Source organism: Apium graveolens, chromosome 7 (assembly GCF_009905375.1).
Source record: "Apium graveolens cultivar Ventura chromosome 7, ASM990537v1, whole genome shotgun sequence".
Taxonomy (NCBI): Eukaryota; Viridiplantae; Streptophyta; class Magnoliopsida; order Apiales; family Apiaceae; genus Apium; species Apium graveolens.
The window spans coordinates 252089650-252113461 of record NC_133653.1 but is presented as its reverse complement, the minus strand read 5'-3'; the positions used below and the strand labels follow the sequence as shown (position 1 = coordinate 252113461).

Sequence of the window (23812 nt, the reverse complement as noted above, 5' to 3'; positions counted from 1 at the left end):
TTATCTCAAGAGAAGTATGTTGAGAAATTGTTATAGAAATTCAGTGTCCAGGATGCGAAGACCAGAAGTACATCGTTGGCGAGTCACTTTAATCTCACAAGGAAGTAATCACCTAAAACGGATGAAGGCAAGAAAGATATGGCTAAAGTTCCTTATGCATCTGCAATTGGTAGTTTAATGTATGTTATGGTGTGTACAAGGCCAGACATTACTCATGCAGTGGAAGTTGTTAGCAGATTTATGTCTAATCCAGGAAGAGAGCATTGGGAAGCAGTCAAGTGGTTGTTACTCCACTTGAAAGGCACATCCAAGGTTGCACTATGTTTCACTAAGAAAAATGTTATCTTGGAAGGGTTCTCTGATACAGATTTGGGTGGATGTTTGGACACAAGAAAAAGTACAACGGGTTATATTTTCACCTTGGGTGGCACCGCGGTTAGTTGGATGTCTCGACTTCAAAAACGTGTTGCTCTTTCAACCACAGAAGCAGAATATATGGCTATCTATGAAGCTAGCAAAGAGATGATTTGGTTGAAGAATTTTCTTGAGGAGTTGGGCAAGAAACAGGAGGACAGTGCTTTGTAAAGCGACAGTCAGAGTGCTATTCATCTTGCGAAGAATCTTGTGTTTCATGCTAGGACGAAGCATATTCAGCTGAGATATCACTTTACAAGAGAGTTGATAAGCAATGGTACTTTGGCCTTGAAGAAAATCCTTGGTTCAAAGAATCCTGCAGATATGTTGACTAAGGTGGTTACGAATGAAAAGTTGAAGCTTTGCGTAACTTCAACTGGCCTTCAGAATTGATTGATGAGAAGGCGCTGCACTAGTTAGAGTTATTAATTGAAGAATTGATTTTACAAGACTTACAAGAGTGAAGTGAAGATTGGCCAGACTCCAAGTGGGAGATTGTTGGGTTTATGGAGTCTATTAATTAAGCCCATGAAAATAGACTATTCAGATTCAGATTCAGATTAGTTTATGGATTAGTCAACTTTTCAGATTTGGACTATAATTTTGATGTAGGCCTAGTTTCTTCTCTTATAAATACTCATGTAATTGTAAAATCATAACACAACAACTTGTGAGAGATCAATACAAAATTAGTGCGGCTTGTGGAGTAGGAATTTCCGAACCACGTAAATCTTTGTCTTGTGTGATTATCGTTTATTTTCTTGTTTATTCGTTTTGGTTTTGCTTTCGTTGTTGTATACTCAACAGTACCCAGATAGACTCTTTTTAGTTAACTTAAGATTATGCACCTATGAAACAATGGTATCGATATTGCTCAATGCTAAGATAATAACAAGTTGAGATGTTTATAACTAAGATTAAACTAACATGCAATTAACTAAGAATAAAAGTGATTGAATTCACTATATGAGATAAACATGGGATTCTAACTACATTACTACTTCATTCAGTCATTGTTCTTAACCTTAGCATGAAATGGTGATGACAACTAATCAGATAACATGAAACTAGTAAACGCCAACTTTCGTTATACGAATACCCTACTACTAGACATCCACAAAAGAGATATAAGCTGAATAGACACCAATTATGTTGAGACCCTATATGTCTATAGAAATTGACAACATAAAGGTTTAATGTGCAAGTTATCTATCGTGATTACATAGGGCAAGTAAGATGGTTAAAATTACCTACGAATCATGCATAATAAATACATGAACCTATGCTAGCATGGAAAGTTCTAAATCTCTATATTCATTGTTGCTTCAATAGAGATTAACACGCTATCTTATATGTTAGTTATGCACATAAGACGAATAAGCACAACCAATACTAGGATATCAATCAATCACCACACACCAAGATATTGAAAGAAATTAACTATAGAAATCCATAAGTAAATCCATTAGAACCCCACCATAACGATTAGTTCATAACCGAATTCACTGTCACCATGGGTTCCAATTAAAACATGATATAAAAAAAGATAAGAGTAATAGGGTTCAAAGATAAATCGAAAACAAGCATCCAAGTATCAACTATACTAAAGGTCGGGGGGCCGCGCTAGTTTTGGGGGCGGCCGCGCAGGGTTTCTGAATTTTTCTGCTGATTCTTCTTTTGGTCGTATCTTGAGTTCTGCTCGTCAGAATTAGGTGATTCAACTGCCCACACGAAGCTAACAAGATTATCTTCAACTTAAGAATGGCCTAGGCTTCCAATTATTAGATGTTGTCATCCTATTACCTTGAAAATCTCCTTTCTTCATTTAACTGATGCCTGAAATGCAATAGCACAAAAACATATCAAAAATACCCAACAACTTGAGTCCAAAACACCAACTTAAGCTTGTAATGAAGCGTGCCAAGTAGATATAAAATCCACTTATCACACCCCCAAACTTGAATCGATGTTTGTCCTCAAGCATAAACAGACTCAAAAACTATAAAATAAACCTAATGCATGAATGCAACTACATGAATGCAACTAAATGATAATGCAATCGATCCCCTCAGAATAACCATAACCAACCAACACGCTAATGCCTCTAAGAATGCAATGACTTTAAACATAGTTCGAATAAATCCCACAAACCAACTCACAACCAGAAACGTGTGTGTGTGGATGCTTAACAGATATACTTTGGACACTAGATCAATAACCATAACTTATTTTTCATCAAAACAATCATAAGCTTATAAACAGAATAGACGTAAAATGCATAATGACTCACAACACCTTATTTCTACTAGAGTTGTACAAGGATTCATGCTATTATTGAACACATAACTGAGATGCTTATTTGACCGTGCAATGAATGAGGTCCCAAAAGACTTATACAATAATACCCACTAGGCACGAAGTCCCTTAGAACTTAATAACTCGGGTATCAAACAGCTCACTCTTGATCAATTATGCATAAACACATACTTTTTTTTCTTTTTTTCTCTTTTTTTTCTTTTTTTCTTTTTTCAACAATTTCTGAATGAGTGCGTTTCGCTCCATCTCATTCAATCCTAGACAACTCATAGAAATATGAGTCGGCTACTAGCCATTTGACGCCTAACCTTATTCACAACTAGCAATGAAATCATATTTTTCTCCAGTTTAAAAATCAGTGCTCCTACATCATTATGAGCATAGAAAAAAAATTCTAAATATAACCAAGTGATTAAATCTCAACAATAAACAAGTATAATCATGATCTAGCTCAAAATCAATCCTATAAAACTTTGTGATTTTTTTTGGCATGTAAATCAATTCATTAGACTTAAACAACCCTCAATTCGTCATCACCACACTCAAATTAACATCAACTTATCAATCAGAAATAGCTCAACTTAAGGGGTCATGCTATATATGCACATGCAACTATATGAACTCACATAAAAACAAACAAAAATACAAACAAATATGATCTATATGAACAATCATGCAAAAATATGAATGAAATACAACTAAATATGCTACATGAATCTATATGAATCTATATGGACACACACAAACTAATCCTTACATTATCACCCCCAAACTTAATATTTTTAATATCCTCATTGAAGGCAATAATAAGGATTTCAGGCATACCTAGTTAGCGGGAGGATCACCCTCTTCGGGTGGAGGATCAGGTGGTCAATCAACCTCGACACCAGTGTCTCGAAAAATAGTACCGAGTGTGTGTGTCAAATCTTTAGCAAAATATCGGTGGATGTCATGCATGGCCTCAATACACCGAATCAACCTTCTATACTGCGCATCACCAAGACCAAACCTATCAACTGTTTGTGGTGCACGGGAGGAACCCTCTATAAGCCCGGAAGGAACCGGCCAATCACCCTTTAAATTATCATAGATATAATCCAACCCCTTGTTCGGAGGTGCACCTAAGAATGCATAACTCAAGTGATCTAGCAGTGGGTTGAGTTCAAATGTGAGAGCTTCTTCAATCGACGGTTTGAGACTCTCCTGAGAAATTTTCAGCTTTGCTAACCCAAGAGAATCGAATGGCATATCCAACTTCCTCTTCCACGGAGGTTCATTCAAAACCTGCAGTTGCTCTACTCCTTCTTCATCTTCAATAATTGATTCCCCTATTAAGGATCTCCCTAAGGTATCTGACTTTGGCAATTGCTCAAGCTCCGAATTCATGACAGAGTTTACCAGCTCTACTTTAAAGCACTCCTTTTTAGATGTGGGTAACTTTATTGCCTTGAACACATTAAAAGTGACCTTATTATCTTGAACCTTCATCGTAAGCTCTCTTTTTTGCACATCGATCATAGTTTGACCTGTAGCCAAGAATGGTCTTTCCAAGATAATGGGAATCTTCTTATCTTCCTCAAAGTTTAGAATAACGAAATCAGCATAGAAGATGAGCTTATACACCTTAACCAAGATATCCTCCACTACTCCTCGCGGATAAGTTATGGTCTGATTGGCCAACTGTAAGGATATGTTTACAGGTTTTGGCTCAGGCAAACCAAGTTTTTTGAAGACAGATAAGGGCATCAGATTGATGCTAGCTCCCAAGTCATATAAACACTTGTCGAATGACAAGTTTCCGATGGTGCAAGAAATAGTTAAGCTTCCAGGATCTTTAAGCTTCGGAGGCAACTTATGTTACAGCACAACACTACATTCCTCCGTAAGAGCAATGGTCTCTAAGTCATCGAGCTTCAGTTTCCGAGAGAAAATACCTTTCATAAACTTCACATATCTAGGCATCTATTCAAGAGCTTCAGCGAAAGGTAGGAGGATTGCCTTCAACAGATTTCTTTTTTGGTACCACCTCGGCATCCTTCTGCATAACCTTTTCAGCAACAATCTCATTTACTGGAATTAGCCAGGATGTGGACACGCTCTGTGTAGGCTCAGATGTGCCTTCATTCTGTAAAAGAGTTTCAGAATCTTCATCTTGCTGAATTTGGGGGCTCGCGATCTTTCCAGACCTCAAGGTAATGGTGTTCACCTGTTCTTTAACTTCCCTCTTACCTGGATTAATTTCTATATGACTAGGAAGCATTCTTGGTGGTCGATTCAATAAGGCATTGGCGATCTGCCTAATCGGATTCTCTAGAGTCTTGATAGAAACCGCTTGGCTTTTGCACATAAGTCTCAACTCCTCTAATTCAGATTTTTCATTAGTAGATTGACCGGCACTTTCATGTGGTTGTAGTTGAAGTTGGAGTTGTTGTCTTGGTGCATACTATTGTTAAAAACCAAGAGGATTGAATTAATTGATTCCAAGCTGCTGGTACGGCTGTTGTATTACATTCTGATTGTTACTCCAGCTGAAGTTCGGATGATTACGGTTGTTAGGATGATAAGTGTCTGGAACTGGTTGATGCGATCTCTGAAAGTTGCTCACAAACTGAGTTAATTCACTAGATATAGCGCATTGCTCCATCGCATGCGAACCTGCACACAGCTCACAAACACTGGTTATCTGATTAATACCATACTTAGCCAGAGAATCGATCTTCATAGACAACGCCTTTAGTTGAGCAGATAGCCGTGGCTGTATCCACTTCCAGAACTCTTGCTACCTTGCCTTGTGGTAGTCTCTGACTTGGATTCTGGTATTCATTAGCAGCCATCAATTTAATTAGCTCATAAGCTTCACAATAGCTCTTAGCCCATAAGGCTCCACCTGATACTACATCGAGCATAGGTTTAGACTGAGCTCCAAAACCATTATAAAAGTAATTGATGATCATCCAATCAGGAATTCCATGATGTGAACACTTCCTAAGCATCTCCTTGTAGCGTTCCCAAGCTTCACATAGAGATTCTCCCGATTTCTGCACAAATTGAGTAAGAGCATTCCTGATTGCAGCTGTCTTCGCCATAGGGAAGAATTTTGTAAGAAACTTTTGAGCAAGATCTTCCCAAGTAGTGATAGAACCTACTGGTAGAGAATGCAACCAGTATTTAGCTTTATCCCTCAGAGAGAATGGCAAAAGCTTCAGCTTAACAGTATCATCAGAAACATTGTTGAATTTGAAAGTGTCGCATATCTCGATGAAATCTCTAATATGCATGTTGGGATCTTCTATTGGAGAACCCCCAAACTGGATTGAATTCTGCACCCATTGAATCGTGCTAGACTTGATTTCGAAGGTATTAGCCGCAATGGCTATTCTGAAAATGCTAGACTGAATGTCATCGATCTTTGGTTGAGAATAATCCATCAAAACTTTTGGATTCGCTGCTAGTTCCCCCATTGCAGTAAAAACTAGAGTACCTGAAACACGCGACTAAAGTAAACCTTGTAAGTAAGAGAGTCTGAGTCAGTGAACTTTAACGATCACTGATGTCAAGCACATAAACCAAAACTTAACACCGAGTCCTTGGCAGCGACACCAAAAACTTGTTAGGGCGAAAACACGCTCTAAAATAACACGCAAGTATACGTGTTCGCAAGTAGTATAAGATATGAATCAGATGCGTACCCACAAAGACTCTTTTTAGTTAACTTAAGATTATGCACCTATGCAACAATGGTATGGCTATCGCTCAATGCTAAGATAATAACAAGTTGAGATGTTTATAACTAAGATTAAACTAACATGCAATTAACTAAGAATAAAAGTGGTTGAATTAACTATATGAGACAAACATGGGATTCTAACTTCATTACTACTTCATTCAAAGTCATTGTTCTTAACCTTAGCATGCAATGGTGATGACAAGTATTCAGATCACATGAAACTAATAAATGCCAACTTTTATTGTACGAATACCCTACTACCAGACATCCAAAAAAGAGATAGAAGCTTTAGACACCAATTATGTTTAGACCCTATATGTCTATAGAATTTGACAACATAAAGCTTTAATGCGCAAGTTATCTATCGTGATTACGTAGGGAAAGTAAGATGGTTAAAATTACTTACGAATCATGTATAATAAATACATGAACCTATGCTAGCATGGAAAGTTCTAAATATCTATATTCACTGTCGCTTCAATAGATATTAACACGATATCTTATATGTTAGCTACGCACATAAGATGAATAAGCACAACCAATACTATGATACCAATCAATCACTATACACCAAGATATTTAAACAAATTAACTATAGAAATCCATAAGTAAATCCGTTAGAGCCCCACGATAATGATTAGTTTATAACCGAACTCATCCTCATCATGGGTTTCAATGAAAACATGATATAAAACAAGATAAGAGTATTAGGATTTAAAGACAAATTGAAAACAAGCATCCAAGCATCAAATATACTAAAGAAAACAAAAGTCTTCTTCTCCATGGTTGTCTTGTGCTCTCTAGGTCTTCTTATTGCTCTCCCCTCGCTCGTTGTCGTTAAAAACATCTTTTTATTGGTATATATAAGCCCCTAGTGGAACTAGACCCTCAAAATCATCAAATTCTACTAAAATCAGGATTCTGGGGCAAAAAGAGCGGGGTGGCCGCGCTTTTTAGCTTGGCAGCACTGGTTTTTTGGCCGAAAGTCGGGGCGGTCGCGCAGGGTTTCTGAATTTTTCTGTTGATTCTTCTTTTGGCCGTATCTTGAGTTCTAATCGTCAGAATTAGACGATTCAACTGCCCATGCAAAGCTAACGAGATTCTATTCAACTTGAGAATGTCCTAGGCTTCCAATTCTTAGCTCTTTTCAGCATATTTCTTTGAAAAGCTCCTTTTTTCATTTAACTGATGCCTAAAATACAATAACACAAAAACATATCAACTATACCAACAACTTGAGTCCAAGACACCAACTTAAGCTTGTATTGAAGTGTTCCAAGTATATATAAAATCCACTTATCAATAGTAGGATTGGCCTAGTTGAGACTTAGGTTCATTTCAATCCCTACTATGATTTGGTTGCTTTTTAGCTCTTTCAAGCCTGGCTTGGTTGCTTTTGGATCCAGGTTGGATTCTATAACTTACATTTATCTTCTTGCTACATCCCTTGATTGGGGGAGATGTTTCTTAATGCTTTGCTGCTTTCGTAGGACTGTGGCTTTTCTTTTGTTCTCTTGGTGAGTTTCGGCCATGACCAGGGCCTGGCCATAGCATCTCTCAGCGATCTCGTAGTCTCCTTTAACCTCTCATATCCCCGTTGGAGTTAGGAATTTCTATTTTCAGGTTTGATATAGAGGTGATTGCTTGTATCCTGGTTAGAGCTGAGCGACCAATTATTCCATTGTAGGATGAGGGAGTATTGATCACATAGAATTTCATCACATGGGTGACGTGGTTTGGAGCTGACTCGAATATCACTAGAAGGTATAAGGTTCCCTGGATCGGGACCAAGTTATTCCCGAACCCATAGAGGGATCCTCCCGGAATTTATTTGACCGCACACTCCCTAGCCTCATACAATCCACTGTATGCTTGAATAGGATATTAACCGAGGAGCCGTTGTCTATCAACATCCTTCTCACCTCGTTGTCAAAGATATCAAGTGTTACTACCAAAGCATCATTGTGGTTGGGATTGACCCCTTAATAATCCTTGCTGCTAAATGAAATTACCATCTCCGAGAAGGATTGAATAGAGAATACCTCATCCTGAGTCCGGGTTGTAGGGAGGTGAATGAGAGCTTCCTAGGACTACATTCACTAAATTTTTCCTTTTTCTTGATCTTTCTTCTTTCTGGTTGGCACTCGGGAGACATACTGATTTAGGTTACCTTTCTTGACTTGTTTTTCGATGAAGTATTTGAGAGACATACAATTCTCAGTTTTGTGCCCATGCGTTTCATGATAATCACATTGTCTATTGTAAGGTCGGATCTTCGGGGGAGTCTGCATGGGCTTTGGGGATAGTAGAATGGCTTGCCTTTGATTTCTTTTAGTATTTCCTCCTTGGTTCTGTTAAGTGGGGTCCAATATGGCTCTTTTCTAGGCTCCTTGGATTTCCTAGTTGGCCTTGGGTCGCTTTTAGATTCTTCCTTAGGACCAAGTCTCTGAAATATTGGAGTGTTCTGCACCACATTGGTCTGCTGGCTTTGTTGGCTTTGTTTGAACTTTTTGTCCTGATGGTAACCCCCCTTCGATAGGTCATCAGAGTTCTTGCTCCTGGATCCCCCGTTCCGGATCATTCTCATAGCTTGGAGCACATCTGTTTCTTTGATGAACCTAGTTGTCATAGAATAAGCAATAGCTAGGTTCTGTGGTTCCTTGTTGATTAGCTCTACAATATATCTCTCATTGTGTTCCGGATCCAGGTTTCTTCGGAATATGCTTAGCGCCTCCCGCTCATCCAAGTTTGAGATTTTATTTATTGCCTCATGGAAATGCCTCATATAGGCAGAGAGGGTTTTGTTGTCATACTGGCGTATAGTTTTGAGATGGCACATGTGCAGCTTATGTGTCTTGTTTGCTCAGAACTTCCTAAGAAAGGCCCCGCGAAAGTATTTCCAGTTGTGGATGCTTCGGGAGGGGATCCTGCTAAACCACTTCTAAGCCCCCCTGAGAGTCGAGGCGAAGAACCTGGATTTTGTTAAGTCATTGTAGTAGTATATTTGTGCAATTTTCTCGAAATAATTCAAGTATTCTTCTGGATCCCCCAATCCGTCAAAAGAATCAAAATTATAATGCTTGAGGTTTTTCTGTCGGGGAATGGCCTCTAAAGATTGACTTAAGGATCTTAGAGTTTCCCCAATCTCCATTCCAGAGTCCTTCTCCATTTTTCTTTGAAGTTCGTAGATCATATTTTTCAGGTCCTTTTGCCCCTCCTCATCATCATCAGAATTGACCTCGGGGGTGGGGTCCCTCCTGGTCCTCTTGCCCTTGGCCTTAGGTAGGAGCCTCTCTTCTTCTAACTGCATTATTTTTTGAATCTTCAGCTCAAGCTTTGCTTCTTCTTTCCACCTTATCTATTCTCTCATATCTTCTAACCTCTTCTTCCTGGTTACTCCTGTCTCTTTCTTACTTTATTATTTCTGATTTTTCTTTCCCTTGGCCCTGATTCGGTCGAAGACAGATCTCCTAGATTGTTGAGAGTCCCTGGACTCTTCTTGGTCATCTTCTTGTTCATATTCTATCTAAGCCCGGGCTTGCTCTCTCTGTAGAGCCTGATTGCTTCAGCCAATTCATTGCTTATTGGGTTGGCTATATGCTCATCGGCCACTAGAACATTGGTATATTATTTTGATTTAGCTCAATGAGGTTTCTAGCATCCCGGGGTATTACTATCCTTTCCATGACCGGGGTATTGCTGTGTCAATGGTTGCACATAGAGGGTCTCTCTGTAATATGCGGGATATATTGTGTAATTATTTTTGCTATTAAATAATTATTATGTGTGTTCGGTATCTATTCTATGAGATAATTGTTAAGTGTTATCTGTACTTGGATATTCAAAAATAATATTAATTGAGTATTTTAATTTTTATATGTCCAAAATAAAACATAGATAATTGTCATATCTTTCTAATTATTTTTATGTTGATTTATGGATTTATAAGGATCATATGAAATTTATAAAATCTTTTTCCAAGTATTTAAAATCTATTTTATAAAAACGGGAACCAACTGACGTCAACCGTTGTTACGTTTTTGGAACCCGAAACTCTTCCGAGAACTCCTTCTTAACCTAATTGTAATATTCCGAGCATGTTCCATGTTTCCACTTTTTCGATCTGGCGTACGGTTTGTCCTGCACGGGTCCCGGCGCAACATTTTCGATACAATATTCGTTTCGGTAAATCAATAAAACCCGTATTTTCGATAAACATGAGCTTTTTATTAAACTATCCCAATTATCACTTCGTAATACGTGTAACCAGGCGCTGAGACCAAGACCGCAGTACAAATTGTACTGGTTTGGATAATTATCCCGAAAACCGATACCGTTTGGATCAGTTTTTACAAATAAACGTACCGTTTTATATCCGGAATGATCCAACGGGATACTAATTCTCCGTAATTATAAATAGCCTTTTACCGTATTTTATTTCGTATCAAAATTATTTGCAAACAGATAAATATATAATTTTACAAAGAAAAATCATATATTCATAAACTATTCCAATAATCAAACCAACTTTTGAAGGTGTTATCGATCTTTGTTTGAAAAGCTCGAGTACTGGATTTGAAGGTCTTGAGAAGCTCTATCAGAATCTGTAATCCATACACCTGCAGAATCAAAGGGTTAATTTCTAAAAATTTATTTATTTTCGAATTATTTTTATGAAAAATATGAAATTTTGTTCGGATGATTGTTTGTATGATTTGATGATTGCATGTTATAGAGCTTGTTTTCCTGATGATTTTGGTATATTATACGTCTGATTTGGAGTTCAATAACATGTTCAAATTTGAGTTTGATTTTCGAATTTTAAAATTAGGGTTTATAACCCGTATGAATGTTTTCAATTGAAATTTGGGGGTTTTTGATCCAGGGGTTATTAGCAGTACAAATTGTACTGGTTTGGATAATTATCCCGAAAACCGATACCGTTTGGATCAGTTTTTACAAATAAACGTACCGTTTTATATCCGGAATGATCCAACGGGATACTAATTCTCCGTAATTATAAATAGCCTTTTACCGTATTTTATTTCGTATCAAAATCATTTGCAGACAGATAAATATATAATTTTACAGAGAAAATCATATATTCATAAACTATTCCAAGAATCAAACCAACTTTTGAAGGTGTTATCGATCTTTGTTTGAAAAGCTCGAGTACTGGATTTGAAGGTCTTGAGAAGCTCTATCAGAATCTGTAATCCATACACCTGCAGAATCAAAGGGTTAATTTCTAAAAATTTATTTATTTTCGAATTATTTTTATGAAAAATATGAAATTTTGTTCGGATGATTGTTTGTATGATTTGATGATTGCATGTTATAGAGCTTGTTTTCCTGATGATTTTGGTATATTATACGTCTGATTTGGAGTTCAATAACATGTTCAAATTTGAGTTTGATTTTCGAATTTTAAAATTAGGGTTTATAACCCGTATGAATGTTTTCAATTGAAATTTGGGGGTTTTTGATCCAGGGGTTATTAGCAGTACAAATTGTACTGGTTTGGATAATTATCCCGAAAACCGATACCGTTTGGATCAGTTTTTACAAATAAACGTACTGTTTTATATCCGGAATGATCCAACGGGATACTAATTCTCCGTAATTATAAATAGCCTTTTACCGTATTTTATTTCGTATCAAAATCATTTGCAGACAGATAAATATATAATTTTACAGAGAAAAATCATATATTCATAAACTATTCCAAGAATCAAACCAACTTTTGAAGGTGTTATCGATCTTTGTTTGAAAAGCTCGAGTACTGGATTTGAAGGTCTTGAGAAGCTCTATCAGAATCTGTAATCCATACACCTGCAGAATCAAAGGGTTAATTTCTAAAAATTTATTTATTTTCGAATTATTTTTATGAAAAATATGAAATTTTGTTCGGATGATTGTTTGTATGATTTGATGATTGCATGTTATAGAGCTTGTTTTCCTGATGATTTTGGTATATTATACGTCTGATTTGGAGTTCAATAACATGTTCAAATTTGAGTTTGATTTTCGAATTTTAAAATTAGGGTTTATAACCCGTATGAATGTTTTCAATTGAAATTTGGGGGTTTTTGATCTAGGGGTTATTAGCTGTTGATTTATAGTGGGTTGTGTTCCTTATGAAATTTGCAATCGATTGATATATAGCTCGTTAACAGAGGATGCTTGAATCGTAGGGAGTTGTGATTTTAAAATTCCCGATGTTCGCCGGAAACCGGCGATGTTCTTGGCCAATTTCCGGCCAGAACAGGGATGATTAGAATGATTTGTTTACATGGATATGTTCCTGGTAATCTGTAGTTTAATTCTGGAGGTGATGGTCGTGGGAGGATGCCGGAGGTGAGTTCTCCGGCCGCCCCCGATTTTCCGGCGACTAGAACTGTAAAATTGCAGTTTGGTCCCTGTACTTTTGAAAACGATGAAGTTTGGTCCCCCAGGTTTCCAGACTTTGCAAAAATAGGATTCCTGTTTATAAAATGTTTAAAAATCATATTTCCTATTTATTTTTATTATAAAAATTCATTTTTAATTTCTGAAAATTCTGAAATTTTTTATTTTAATTCTGAAAATTATTTTTAATTCCAAAATAAATCTAAATTAATTAGTTAATTAATTTCAGATAATTTTTAATTAATTAATTGGTCAATTAATTCGAAAATTAATTGATTAATTGATTTTAATCAATTATTTAATTAGATTTAATTATTTAAAAATGATTTAAAAATTCCGAAAAATAGTTTCGAGCTTTAAAATATTATTCTAAATTATTTCCAAGGCTCGATAATTATTACAAAATTGTTTCAAAGCCAGAATTGGCCAATCGAACCCTGTTTATTAACCCGAAATTGATCCAACGACCCGTATTAATTCTGAAAAATATTTTAAAAATCATTTTAAATACCCGAAAGGATATTTATGACCCGAGACTTCTTTATAAATGATATGTCATTGATTACGTGATGTATTATGTGTTATACGTGACTTGTTGATTGACTATCAGTCTATATATTCGGTGTTTACTTGATTATTGCATAACTTTCAATCCGTTAATCAGATTTGGGTAAAACGAAGGGTAGATAGAAGTATGTGTTGAATAGAACTCTATGAGTCGATTATTGATAGATGCTTATGATATGTGAGCAGAAGAGGCAAGGCGTAGGAAAGGGAAACAGGTAGTTGAGGAGTAAAACGGTTGTGATTGGAAGCGAGTACAGTGTAGTAAGCTAATACCAGGCAAGTGTTTTGAACTTTCTCGAGATATTGTAGTACTTGATAATCCTGTGATATTGCAAGTGCTTTGAAGCACAGAAACCTAAACCCTGATTCCAATTATTGTTCTTGAGCCATGAACCATATTCTTTCTAAGCCATTGATTATTGTATACCCAAACACGAACTACAAATCTACGATACTACTCCACAAATACATACAAACTAAATACCAAACGCTGAATTGAATTACTTATATACTCAACCCATGATATCTTATGCTTTGAAAGACCAAATCCTTGAAACCCTGAAACGTTGATTCCTTTGTTATCCAATTCTTTTATTACCCAGCATCCAAGCTTTGAAATTACCTTGTTGATCCATACAAGTATTGAAATCCTTTCAGTGTTAAGTACTCACTGTTGTTAATGATTCTGGTTATTGTTTATTATTGTTCATTCTGTTATTATGTTAGAATTGGATTGTTTTTATAAAATTGTGGACCAGATTCGTGGTCAGACCATATAATGGTCAAGTTAGGCCAATGTATGCCTTTAATCCAGTAGTTAGAGCAATATTGTGTGCCTTGCTCGGGGTTAGTGCGTGACTGATCAGCAGCCTAACCTTGGTTTTTAAATTAAAAGTATAATATCCAATTCTAAATCATAATCCATTGTTTACTTGATATCATAATCATGTTCACCTGATGATCATTATTCTCAGTTTTGTCATTTGACTTGCTGAGCTAGTTAGCTCATTTGTGCGATATTGTTTATGTTCTTTTCCAATTAAAAAGGAACCGGTTGGTATTGAGGATCCCCAGTCCAGCGTGAGAGCTAGGGGTTCTGGTTGATTGAGCTGAGCTTGTAGGCTTCTTTTGGAATAATTTAAGTCTGTAAAAGTTTGTAATAATTTTTAATACTCAGTTATGAGTTTGGAATAGTTGGGATTTGAACGGTATGTAATATAAGTAGAAGTGTGGCTTGTGTGCATACTTTAACCTGTTACGATCCGTGGTAGTTGGTAAATAGGGTCACTACATATTATTGTTATCTTTATTATTGTTATAAGCAGGTTATAAATAAGGTGTGTGTGTGTGGACCCCAAACTTCTGACCCGGGTTTGGAGGGCGCCACACTCTCGATCGCCCCCAAGGTCTTGAGCCTGAGAGTGGTCCTGATCCTGGACCTGGGTACTAGCGGAGGGTCTACCGACCATACTCTTTCCTACTTTTGCCATTATCTCAAGTGTACAAACAACAACTTACCAAGATTTGAAGCTAAAAATATAGATATAAGGTTACTTTTTGTAAATAGAAAAAAAATCAGAATAACACCAAACAAATTTTCTGGGCTTTGCTAACAATATTGTTGAACAACTATAACGGGGTCTAAAGCATAAAGACAATATTCAAGCTAGAGCAAATCGAGGTTTGAAGATAACGAAAACTATCTATAGCACACACAAATGTGGCTTAAAAATAAGCGGAAATGGGCTCACACAAACGTGGCCTAAAATAACGAGCACACACAAATGTGGCTTAAAAAAACAACATTCGTAGTTATGAGAGAGATGGTTGCTTGGTTTCTTATAGGTTAAAGGGATGGAATCTTTTAAGAGTTTGCTGATGAAGGTGAATCGAGGGGCACCGAGACCCAAGGATAAAGCGCCCCTCCTTCTAGCGCCAAATGATAACTCCGGTGAGTGAAGAGGCTCCTTCTGATGTTGTGCCTGGACCTTCTTGCGGTGAATGAGGTGTAGTTGTTGTGGGGCATCTGCAAAACAACACCGGACGAGGGTTTTAGCCCCGCGGCGCCTCCGGTATTAGAGTAAGAGCTTGTTTGGGGAAGATGAAGATAGATAGGATAAAGGGTGACTGTGTGTATATGTTTGTGCGTAAGAGTGTGTGTGTGTGTGTGTGTAAGTATGTTTAACCCCTAAACCCTTTCCCTTTAGGGTATTTATAGCCCAAAGGTAGGGTTTAGGGGTTGGTACATTTAGATCAGGGTCGTTCATTGTTGGAGGCGGAGGATACCTGGCTTGGGTAGATTATATACACGTATCTAGGTAGGCACCGCTTTCAGAATGTCGCAACGGTACGCTGACACGCGTCGTGTTTGTCTGAGATGTTAGTTGTTGATAGCTATCATCGTCACGTGCCCACGGACCCCTCCTTGGCGGGTTGTGGGGCATGCATGTGCTTGTTAGGAACCCCCTCGGGTCTGCCACATCTGGGTTGGATCCTACCAGGGAGGTGATCCTGGTTGGGGGTGATCCTGGTCCTGGGTTGGATCTTGGCTAGGAGATGATCCTGGTCCTGGGTTGGCCCTAAGCCCGGATCTCTCCACTTGAATGCTCTAGGTGAGGGAGGTCTTGGTCCATCAGCTGAGCCTGCCTCACCCTAGATCTGGGTTGGGCCCTTCCAGGTTGCTTATACCCTATCACCTTGTTTAATGAATTTTCGCAAGAAATGGTATAGTTCATGAAGTTACTCCACCATACACACCTGAGTCTAATGAGGTGGCAGAGCAAAAGAAAAGAACTTTTAAAGATATGATTAACACTATCCTGATTAATTCTGGGTTGCCTAAGTACATATGGGGAGAGGCTCTGAAGACAGCTTTCCATATTCTTAATAGAGTCCCTATGAAATATATGGGCAAGACACCTTATGAATTATGGAGAAAGCATAAGACAAGTTTGAGTTTGGGGGTGCCTTGCTAAGGTGTTTGTCCCTTAACATAAGAGAAAGAAACTAGGTCCGAAAACTATTGATTGTATCTTTCTAGGCTATCTTGAAACCACTACTGCTATGAGATTTTTAGTATTAAAATATGACATAGATGGTATTGTGGTGAATACAATAGTTGAATTTCATGATGCAACTTTCTTTGAGGAAGTGTTCCCTATAAAGACTGGTATACCTTTAGGTAATTCTGAGGATGATCCCACTCACACATCGAGTTCTATTTCTGATCATGTGGAAAAGATGACATATATGGGGGTGGATCCTGGTAGTAGCTCTACTCCTAATGAAGTAGAGGAACCTAGAAGGAGTAAGCGTGCAAAGGTAGCCAAGGACTTTGGAAGTGATTTTATCACTTACAATGTTGAGGATGAGCCTTAAACTTTCCATTAATCCATGGATTCTTCGGAGTCAAGGCATTGGAAATGTGTTGTAAAGAGTGAAACTGACTCAATTATTTTTAACAGAACATAAGACTTAGTTGATCTCCCTCCCGGGTGTTCTATTATTGGATGTAAATGGATCTTCAAGAGGAAGCTAAATCTTAATGGCTCAATAGATAAGTACAAGATTAGGCTAGTTGCTAAGAGCTTTAGGAAAGGGAAGGCATTGACTATTTTGATATATATTCTCCTGTTCCCCGAATGACAACAATCAGAATGCTTATTACATTGGCTTCCGTGCATGGTCTTAACATCATCTTGTGGTGCCTCACCACTTCAAATGCCTCTTTGAGGTGACTAATATGATCGGCCTTGCTTAGGCTTTTGACTAACATATCATTGACATAGACCTCCGTGGTCTACCCAATTAGATGAGAAGATATCTTGTTTACCAATCTTTGGTAAGTAGCTCCTGCATTCTTAAGTCCAAAATCAATAACAAGATAACAAAATACACCAAAGTTAGCTATGAAAGATACCTTAAGGGTGTCATCCTTATGCATTCTAATCATATTGTAACCACTGAAGCCATCCATAAAGCTTAGCTTCTTGTGTCCAGCAGTGGCATCGATCAGGGTATCAATCCTCAGTAGGGTAATAGTCCTTGGGACAAGCATCATTTAAGTCACTAAAGTCAATACACACCCTCCACTTCCCATTGGCCTTCTTAACCATTACAGGGTTGGCCAACCATTCAAGGAATTGCACTTTCTTAATAAATCCAGCTTCTAAAAGCTTCTCGACCTCCTGTTTAATGGCTTCTAGCCTATCAGGGGCATAAGTTCTCTTTTTCTGTTGCACAACCTTTCGGGTTGGGTCAACGTTCAACCTATGAGTTATAAGGTTTGGGTGTATCCCAGGCATATCAGCTGTTGTCCAAGCAAACACATTTGGCCCTTCAAGGGCTTGTCCAGAGATGCCTCAATATATGTGACCTTCTCCGGGTCTAAGGAGTCGAAGGGAATTGGGACCAAGTCCTTGGCTGGCTTCCCTCGCAGTTCGTCATTCTCTCGGACATCCATGTCTTCTATGGGGAGGACCTGCCCCCCAGTTCCATCAGACTAAGTGCTACAATATAGCAATTATGGGCCATTTTCTGATCTCCTTTCGCTTCTCCAACACTATTCCTAGTTGGGAACTTCAGTACCATGTGGTAGTTGAGGGCACAGCCTTAAAAGCATGGATCCATATTCTACCCATGATAGCATTGTAAGTAGAGGTTGCCTTGATAACCTGAAAGTTCAACATCTGCATGGCCTCCCTAGGCTCTTCCCTGATAGTTATAGGAAGTTGTATTGCTCCTTCGACTTTGCATTCCACATGGTTAAACCCGTAGATGGGTGTGTCAGATGGAGTTAGTTGAGAATTATTGTAGCCCATCCTTATGAATGTGTCATGGAACAGATAATCCACGGAAGCTCCATTGTCCACTAGGACCCTCATAACATGACTATTTCCAATTACTGGAGTGATAACCAGAGGATCATCTTGAGTAAATTTCAAACCTTCAAGGTCTGGATCACCAAATTCAAGCATCATCTTTGACTTAGAATGCTTAGACGACTCTCCAACTTTGTTTATCACTTCTCTTACATAAGCTTTTTGGGAGTTCCTTGTAGTACCAGCTGCTATAGGACCTCCTGAAATCATATTGATTACTATCCCTAGGGGCTGCGGGTTGTTACCCCTTCGATCATCATCTCTTCGATCATTATCTCTCATTTGGCCTCCGACCTCTTCACCCTCGGTGAAACATCCAAACTTTCCCCTTCGGATCAGATACTCAATCTCATCCTTAAGTTTCCTACAATCGTCTGTATCATGAACAACATCTTTATGAAACCTGCAGTATTGACTATTGTCTCTCTTCTTGGAATCTCTCCTTAGTGGCTTCGGCCATTTGAATTCTTTGTCCTTATCTATTTTCGTAAGGATTTGGCTCCTTGGAGCGTTCAACCTCGCATATTCAGTGAACCTTGTCCTTGGCATTGTACTCCTGATCCGTCTTCTGCTTCTTATTTCCAGTAGGTTCATTATTGACAGTCGTCTTCTTCATACTCTCCCCCACCTTGATATACTCTCCGGCTCTATCGTGGAGCTGCAGCATGCTTTCGGGAGGGCGCTTAGCCAGGGACATCTTAAAGAACTCGTCTCTAGTCCCTTATTATAGGGCTATCATAGATACCTTATCATCAATATCAGGGACCTTCAAAGCCTCCTTCGTAAATCGATTCAGATATTCTCTCAGGGATTTCTTTGCTCCTTGGACTATGCCCATGAGAGAGGATGAACTCTTCTCGTGTACTCTGCCACTTATGAACTGCTTGATAAAAGCTCAGCTCAAATTCTTAAAGGATCCAATAGAGTTTGGGGGCAGATGACTGTACCACCTTTGAGCCATACCCGATAGGATTTAATAGAAGGCCCGACACTTAATAACATCATTCACGAGCTGTAGCAACAAGGCATTAGAGAACGTCCTGACATGATTAGCGGGGTCGCCACTACCATCATATGCTTTGATGGTGGGCATCTTAAACTTCTTTGAGATATGGGCATTCATTATCTCGTCAGTGAATGGTGGGTTTAGATCATCAGGATCTCCTAGTGGTATAAATCACTTGGATCAGCCCTTGGGGCAACAACCCTTCTTGATATTGGACCATCCAGGTCTATGATTGGAGGATGATTTTTCCGTCTCGGAGTGAGTGGGGGTCTTGGGGCCAGATGCATCTCCAGATCGCTTCAGCCTTTGGATCTCAGCTTTATGAGCCCTGATCCTCTCTTGAACATCTTGAAAAATCATCCCTTGAGTGCTCTTAGGGTGTTGATCAGTATCAGCCATCGGCTATTTGCCAGCACGCCTCCTTCTCGGAGCAACATCATCATCCGATGATTTGGAGTCTCCATCAGTATAAGGTCCAGAGAATTCTTGATCCTCCAGAATATGATCCAAGCCACGTATGTATTGGGGCATCCGCCCTTGTGCTTCACCCCTATTAGAGTGTCCACTCCCTCCAACTTTGGGGTATAGAGGCATCCGGTAAGGGAAGTTAGTAGTCACAATCGCCGAGTACTCATACCCAACGGGTTGAGAGTTCACAGGTATATGTATCTACTGAAATTGAGGATGCGTCCCTTGAGGGGCCGAGGGATTCATCTCTTGTGGCTAAGCCTCAGTTGCCCCTACCAGGGTTCCTCCTTGGGTGGAGGCATAAGTTGAATATAGTGGTACTTCCACCACTGAGGCAATTGTTCGCGATGGAACAGGAGTGTCTGTCTCGCTATTGTTTCTTCTTCGTATATTCACCATGGTTATTGTAGTATTCCCACAGACGGTGCCAAATATGTGGAATAAAAACCTGAGTTTGTTAGTATTTAAAGCTAGGGTTTGTGAGCTTTGAGCTTTAATGGCTGCTCTTGGGTTCGGGACTATCGGTCCTTGTAAGATGCCTACGTATTTCTGTGCTGTAGAGAATCAAGCCAAAAACATAGTTCTAGATTGAGGGGTAGAGCCCTTTATATAGAGGTGGGTCTAGGGTTAGACTTGTGTTGGGAGACTTGGTAAACAAGTCTCCAACTTAGATGGTAATTAGGAGTCCTATAAGGGAAGGAACTACAGAACCTTCTATGTAGGACTTTGAGTTCGTTTAGAACATATGTATCTGCTCTTCCAGCCGTATTGGGCCTAGTCCGTGAACAGCTTGTGTTTGTGGACCTTGACGACCTCAGCTGGTGGGCCTTGTCTACATAGGTCGTCTTGAGTCTACTATGAGTTCGGACTAGACAGGTCTATACTAGACTTCAGACAAGAAACCCAAGTGTGATTAATGTGATATTTAACGTGTGTTTCGGATGTATTTTCTATTCATATCAATTGCCCTAGTTTAAAGTTTAATTTTTAACTTAAATAAATTTATTTAATGGACTATAATATAATATATTTAATAAACTTAAAATGATTTATTTGATAAACTTTAAGTAAGTTTATTCTATAAATCTAAAGTAGTTTATTTATATAAGTTATATTTAAGTTTTTTTATAAATTAATTTAGTTATAATTTAAACTTAAAGAAATTGAAAAATAAAACAAAAAAGGAAAAAGAATAGAAAACAAAAAGAAAACAAAAAACAAGGAAAAAGAAAAGAAAAGGAAAAAAAGGAAAAAGAAAGGAAAAGAAAAACAAAAACAAAAAAGCAAAAAAAAAAAAGGAAACAGAAGGGGGTGAGTGGTCGCAAGTAAATCAGGAGGTGTAGTTTATTTTGTTAAGTAGAATTCATGTACTAGTGCACCTACAAGGTCGCAGGTAACTTGAATGCTTTTTGAACCAAGGCAATTACTCTCTCTCTCTCTCTCTCTCTCTCTCTCTCTCTCTCCTGGTTGCAAGTGATCGCAAGTAACTTGGCAACTCAATTATTCTAAGTGTTCCTCCCTCTTGTCGCAAGTAAATATGAGTACCCCCTGGTCGCAACAAACTTATCAACAACTACTTTATTGATTTAATCAATTTATTTGTGTGGCTCATTTACAACCACATATTTGAATTGAATATAAAGACTACACTACAGCAGCAGATCAATTAAGTAATTAAAATTATTCTGTTCATCTTCTTCTCCAACGAGATCTGGTGAAAATAGAAGCAAAGAAATACAGAGAAGCTCAAGCACCTTGAATATCCGTTTAACTTCTCATTGAAGTAACGTTATAATTCCTGGTTTAACTCTTGTATATTCATAGGGGCATTATAATCATTACCCGGTAATTAAATCCTTAGACAAACAAAAGCTAGATCATTGTATAGGATTTGATTTGTAAATCTTTGTAGTATAACACCCCCAAATCCGGGGTCGGGAATCCAGGTTATCATGAGTTCCATTTCCCTTATCAATACTTAATCTTAACAGTCAAACAACTACTGCGCACTGTGACCCCACAATATACACACACACCACAAGTTATAATCTCAGAGATGAATACCAAAAATAACACAAGTCATTTTATTCCACAATTATAAACCATTTCACCTTAAAAAGGGTTTCTGAATAATTTACCTATTCTTTGCCATTATTACAATTCATAAATATACATAAGTCTGGTACATCGAAAGTTGAAAGCCTGGCCTATTGGTAGATCCTACCTCAGCTACACGGCATCAACGCCTACAGGAAACTGCGGAACGTTTCCTATCCACTCGCGAATTGGGAGCTTGATCCTGTTCATCTTGTCTATCTGTTGTTGTGTGATGAAAGAAGAAAGTAAGGGTGAGCAACAAGCCCACCGAAATAATATGTATAATAATTAACAATACATGAGCATTCTCATAGTACTCAAGAAAGTCTTGGTTAAGAAGAAATGAACCAAGTTGATATCTTAACGCGACCAAGTCGCAAAATATTCAGTATATACATACATATATACTTTTCACAATCATTGAAATCCTCTGACATGTATAATATACACAGAGTTCCAGTTTATAACTATATAAAAATATCGTTGCAAGGTGATCTTATATATCTAACCCTGTCTCAATATTTTTGTGAAAATCTTTGTCATGCATAAGATAATCATTAACCAGATATAAGTTGAAAAGATGAAGTTAAGAGATACTCCAATATACTTATATCTTTTCCGAATACTACTTGAACTACCACCGTTCAAGGTATAATCCATTTCAAAAGTTCACCACATAGATGTGACTACAAGATAAGATTTAAATAGATTCAATCCTTAAAATATCATTATAAATAATGAAGTTACGAGATACTTCATTAAGTCCCGATATATATATACACCTATATATATATACATTCCATACACTCCTTGAAAACCTCTGTTATGAAAACTTTAAACAGAGTTGTAATATCCATTGAATTTGGAAAGGAGAAAACCTTGGCATAAACCTGATATCTTGCTGATCAGGCAAAGATACCAATAAGTAACCTTTTCTACTAGTAGATGGACGAATTCCCCACTGGTCATCACCCTGGCCGCAATAGGACCTTATGCTGGACTTCCACTCAGCCATTTACGCATTTGATGGACTCCCAATGAGCCACTTACACTTTCATCGATGCCCACTGAGCCCATGTTGCTTATGCCGACTCAATAGATGGACTTACTTCCCGAACGTTGGGTAAGTAGTCAATTCATTTATCAAAACAGCAACCTCGTTGCGAATGTAAAATACACCACTGAGCCGGATCCCTCAAGTTTTGAGCGAGAATTTAAATTCCCTTCGAAAGGAAGATCTTAAATATACAAATGAGTTTTGGGATCCGCTCTAACTTTTAAAATCATTTTGAAGACTCGAAAACATTTTTTTAGAATGTTTGGAGTAATGTTGATTTAATGAAATAAATCAGTCCTAATATGTTAGAAAATATCTGAATATTATTGTTTAAATAATATTCCCAACAAGGATGATTTTTATAATAATAGTTGAAGTAGAAGTTTTAAAACTCATACTTCAAATGAATAATAATAATTAACCAAAGATATGCTTATACGAAAGTATGATCTTTATTTGAATAATCGAAAATAAGTTTGATTATCGAAACATTATTCTTTAATAAAATAAAGAATATCATTTAGTAAATAAGCGGAGTCATAAGTCCTCGAATGAATATTCAAAATAATATTCATTAAATAGAATAAACAGAGTTATAAGTCCTCGAATGAATATTCAAGATAATATTCATTAAATAAAATAAACCGAGTCATAAGTCCTCGAATGAATATTCAAGATAATATTCATTAAATAAAGTAAGCGGAGTCATAAGTCCTCGAATGAATATTCAGAATAATATTCATTAAATAAAATAAAGTTATCGAATAAACCTTATTCGATTAATAGTTTTGAAAACTATATCAATATATATATATATATTATACTCGGGAACATCGACTCCCGGTTTAGAAAAATGTTCACCTTTGGGTCCC

At 37.7% G+C, this 23812-nt stretch overlaps 1 protein-coding gene and 1 non-coding gene across 2 annotated transcripts; one reads left to right on the top strand and one right to left on the bottom strand.

The window, feature by feature from the left end:
* The first annotated feature begins 5694 nt into the window (after nt 1–5694).
* LOC141676435 (small nucleolar RNA R71) lies at nt 5695–5801 on the top strand. The gene has a single exon (XR_012557025.1). It is a non-coding gene; the product is annotated as a small nucleolar RNA R71 (small nucleolar RNA).
* A 12211-nt stretch (nt 5802–18012) lies between these two features.
* LOC141674649 (uncharacterized) lies at nt 18013–19009 on the bottom strand. Its single transcript, XM_074481359.1, has 2 exons — nt 18848–19009; nt 18013–18762 (listed from the first exon to the last, which is right to left on the bottom strand). Exons 1-2 carry the CDS (start codon nt 19007–19009, stop codon nt 18013–18015), a joined length of 912 nt encoding a protein of 303 aa, XP_074337460.1.
* Nucleotides 19010–23812: the final 4803 nt, after the last annotated feature.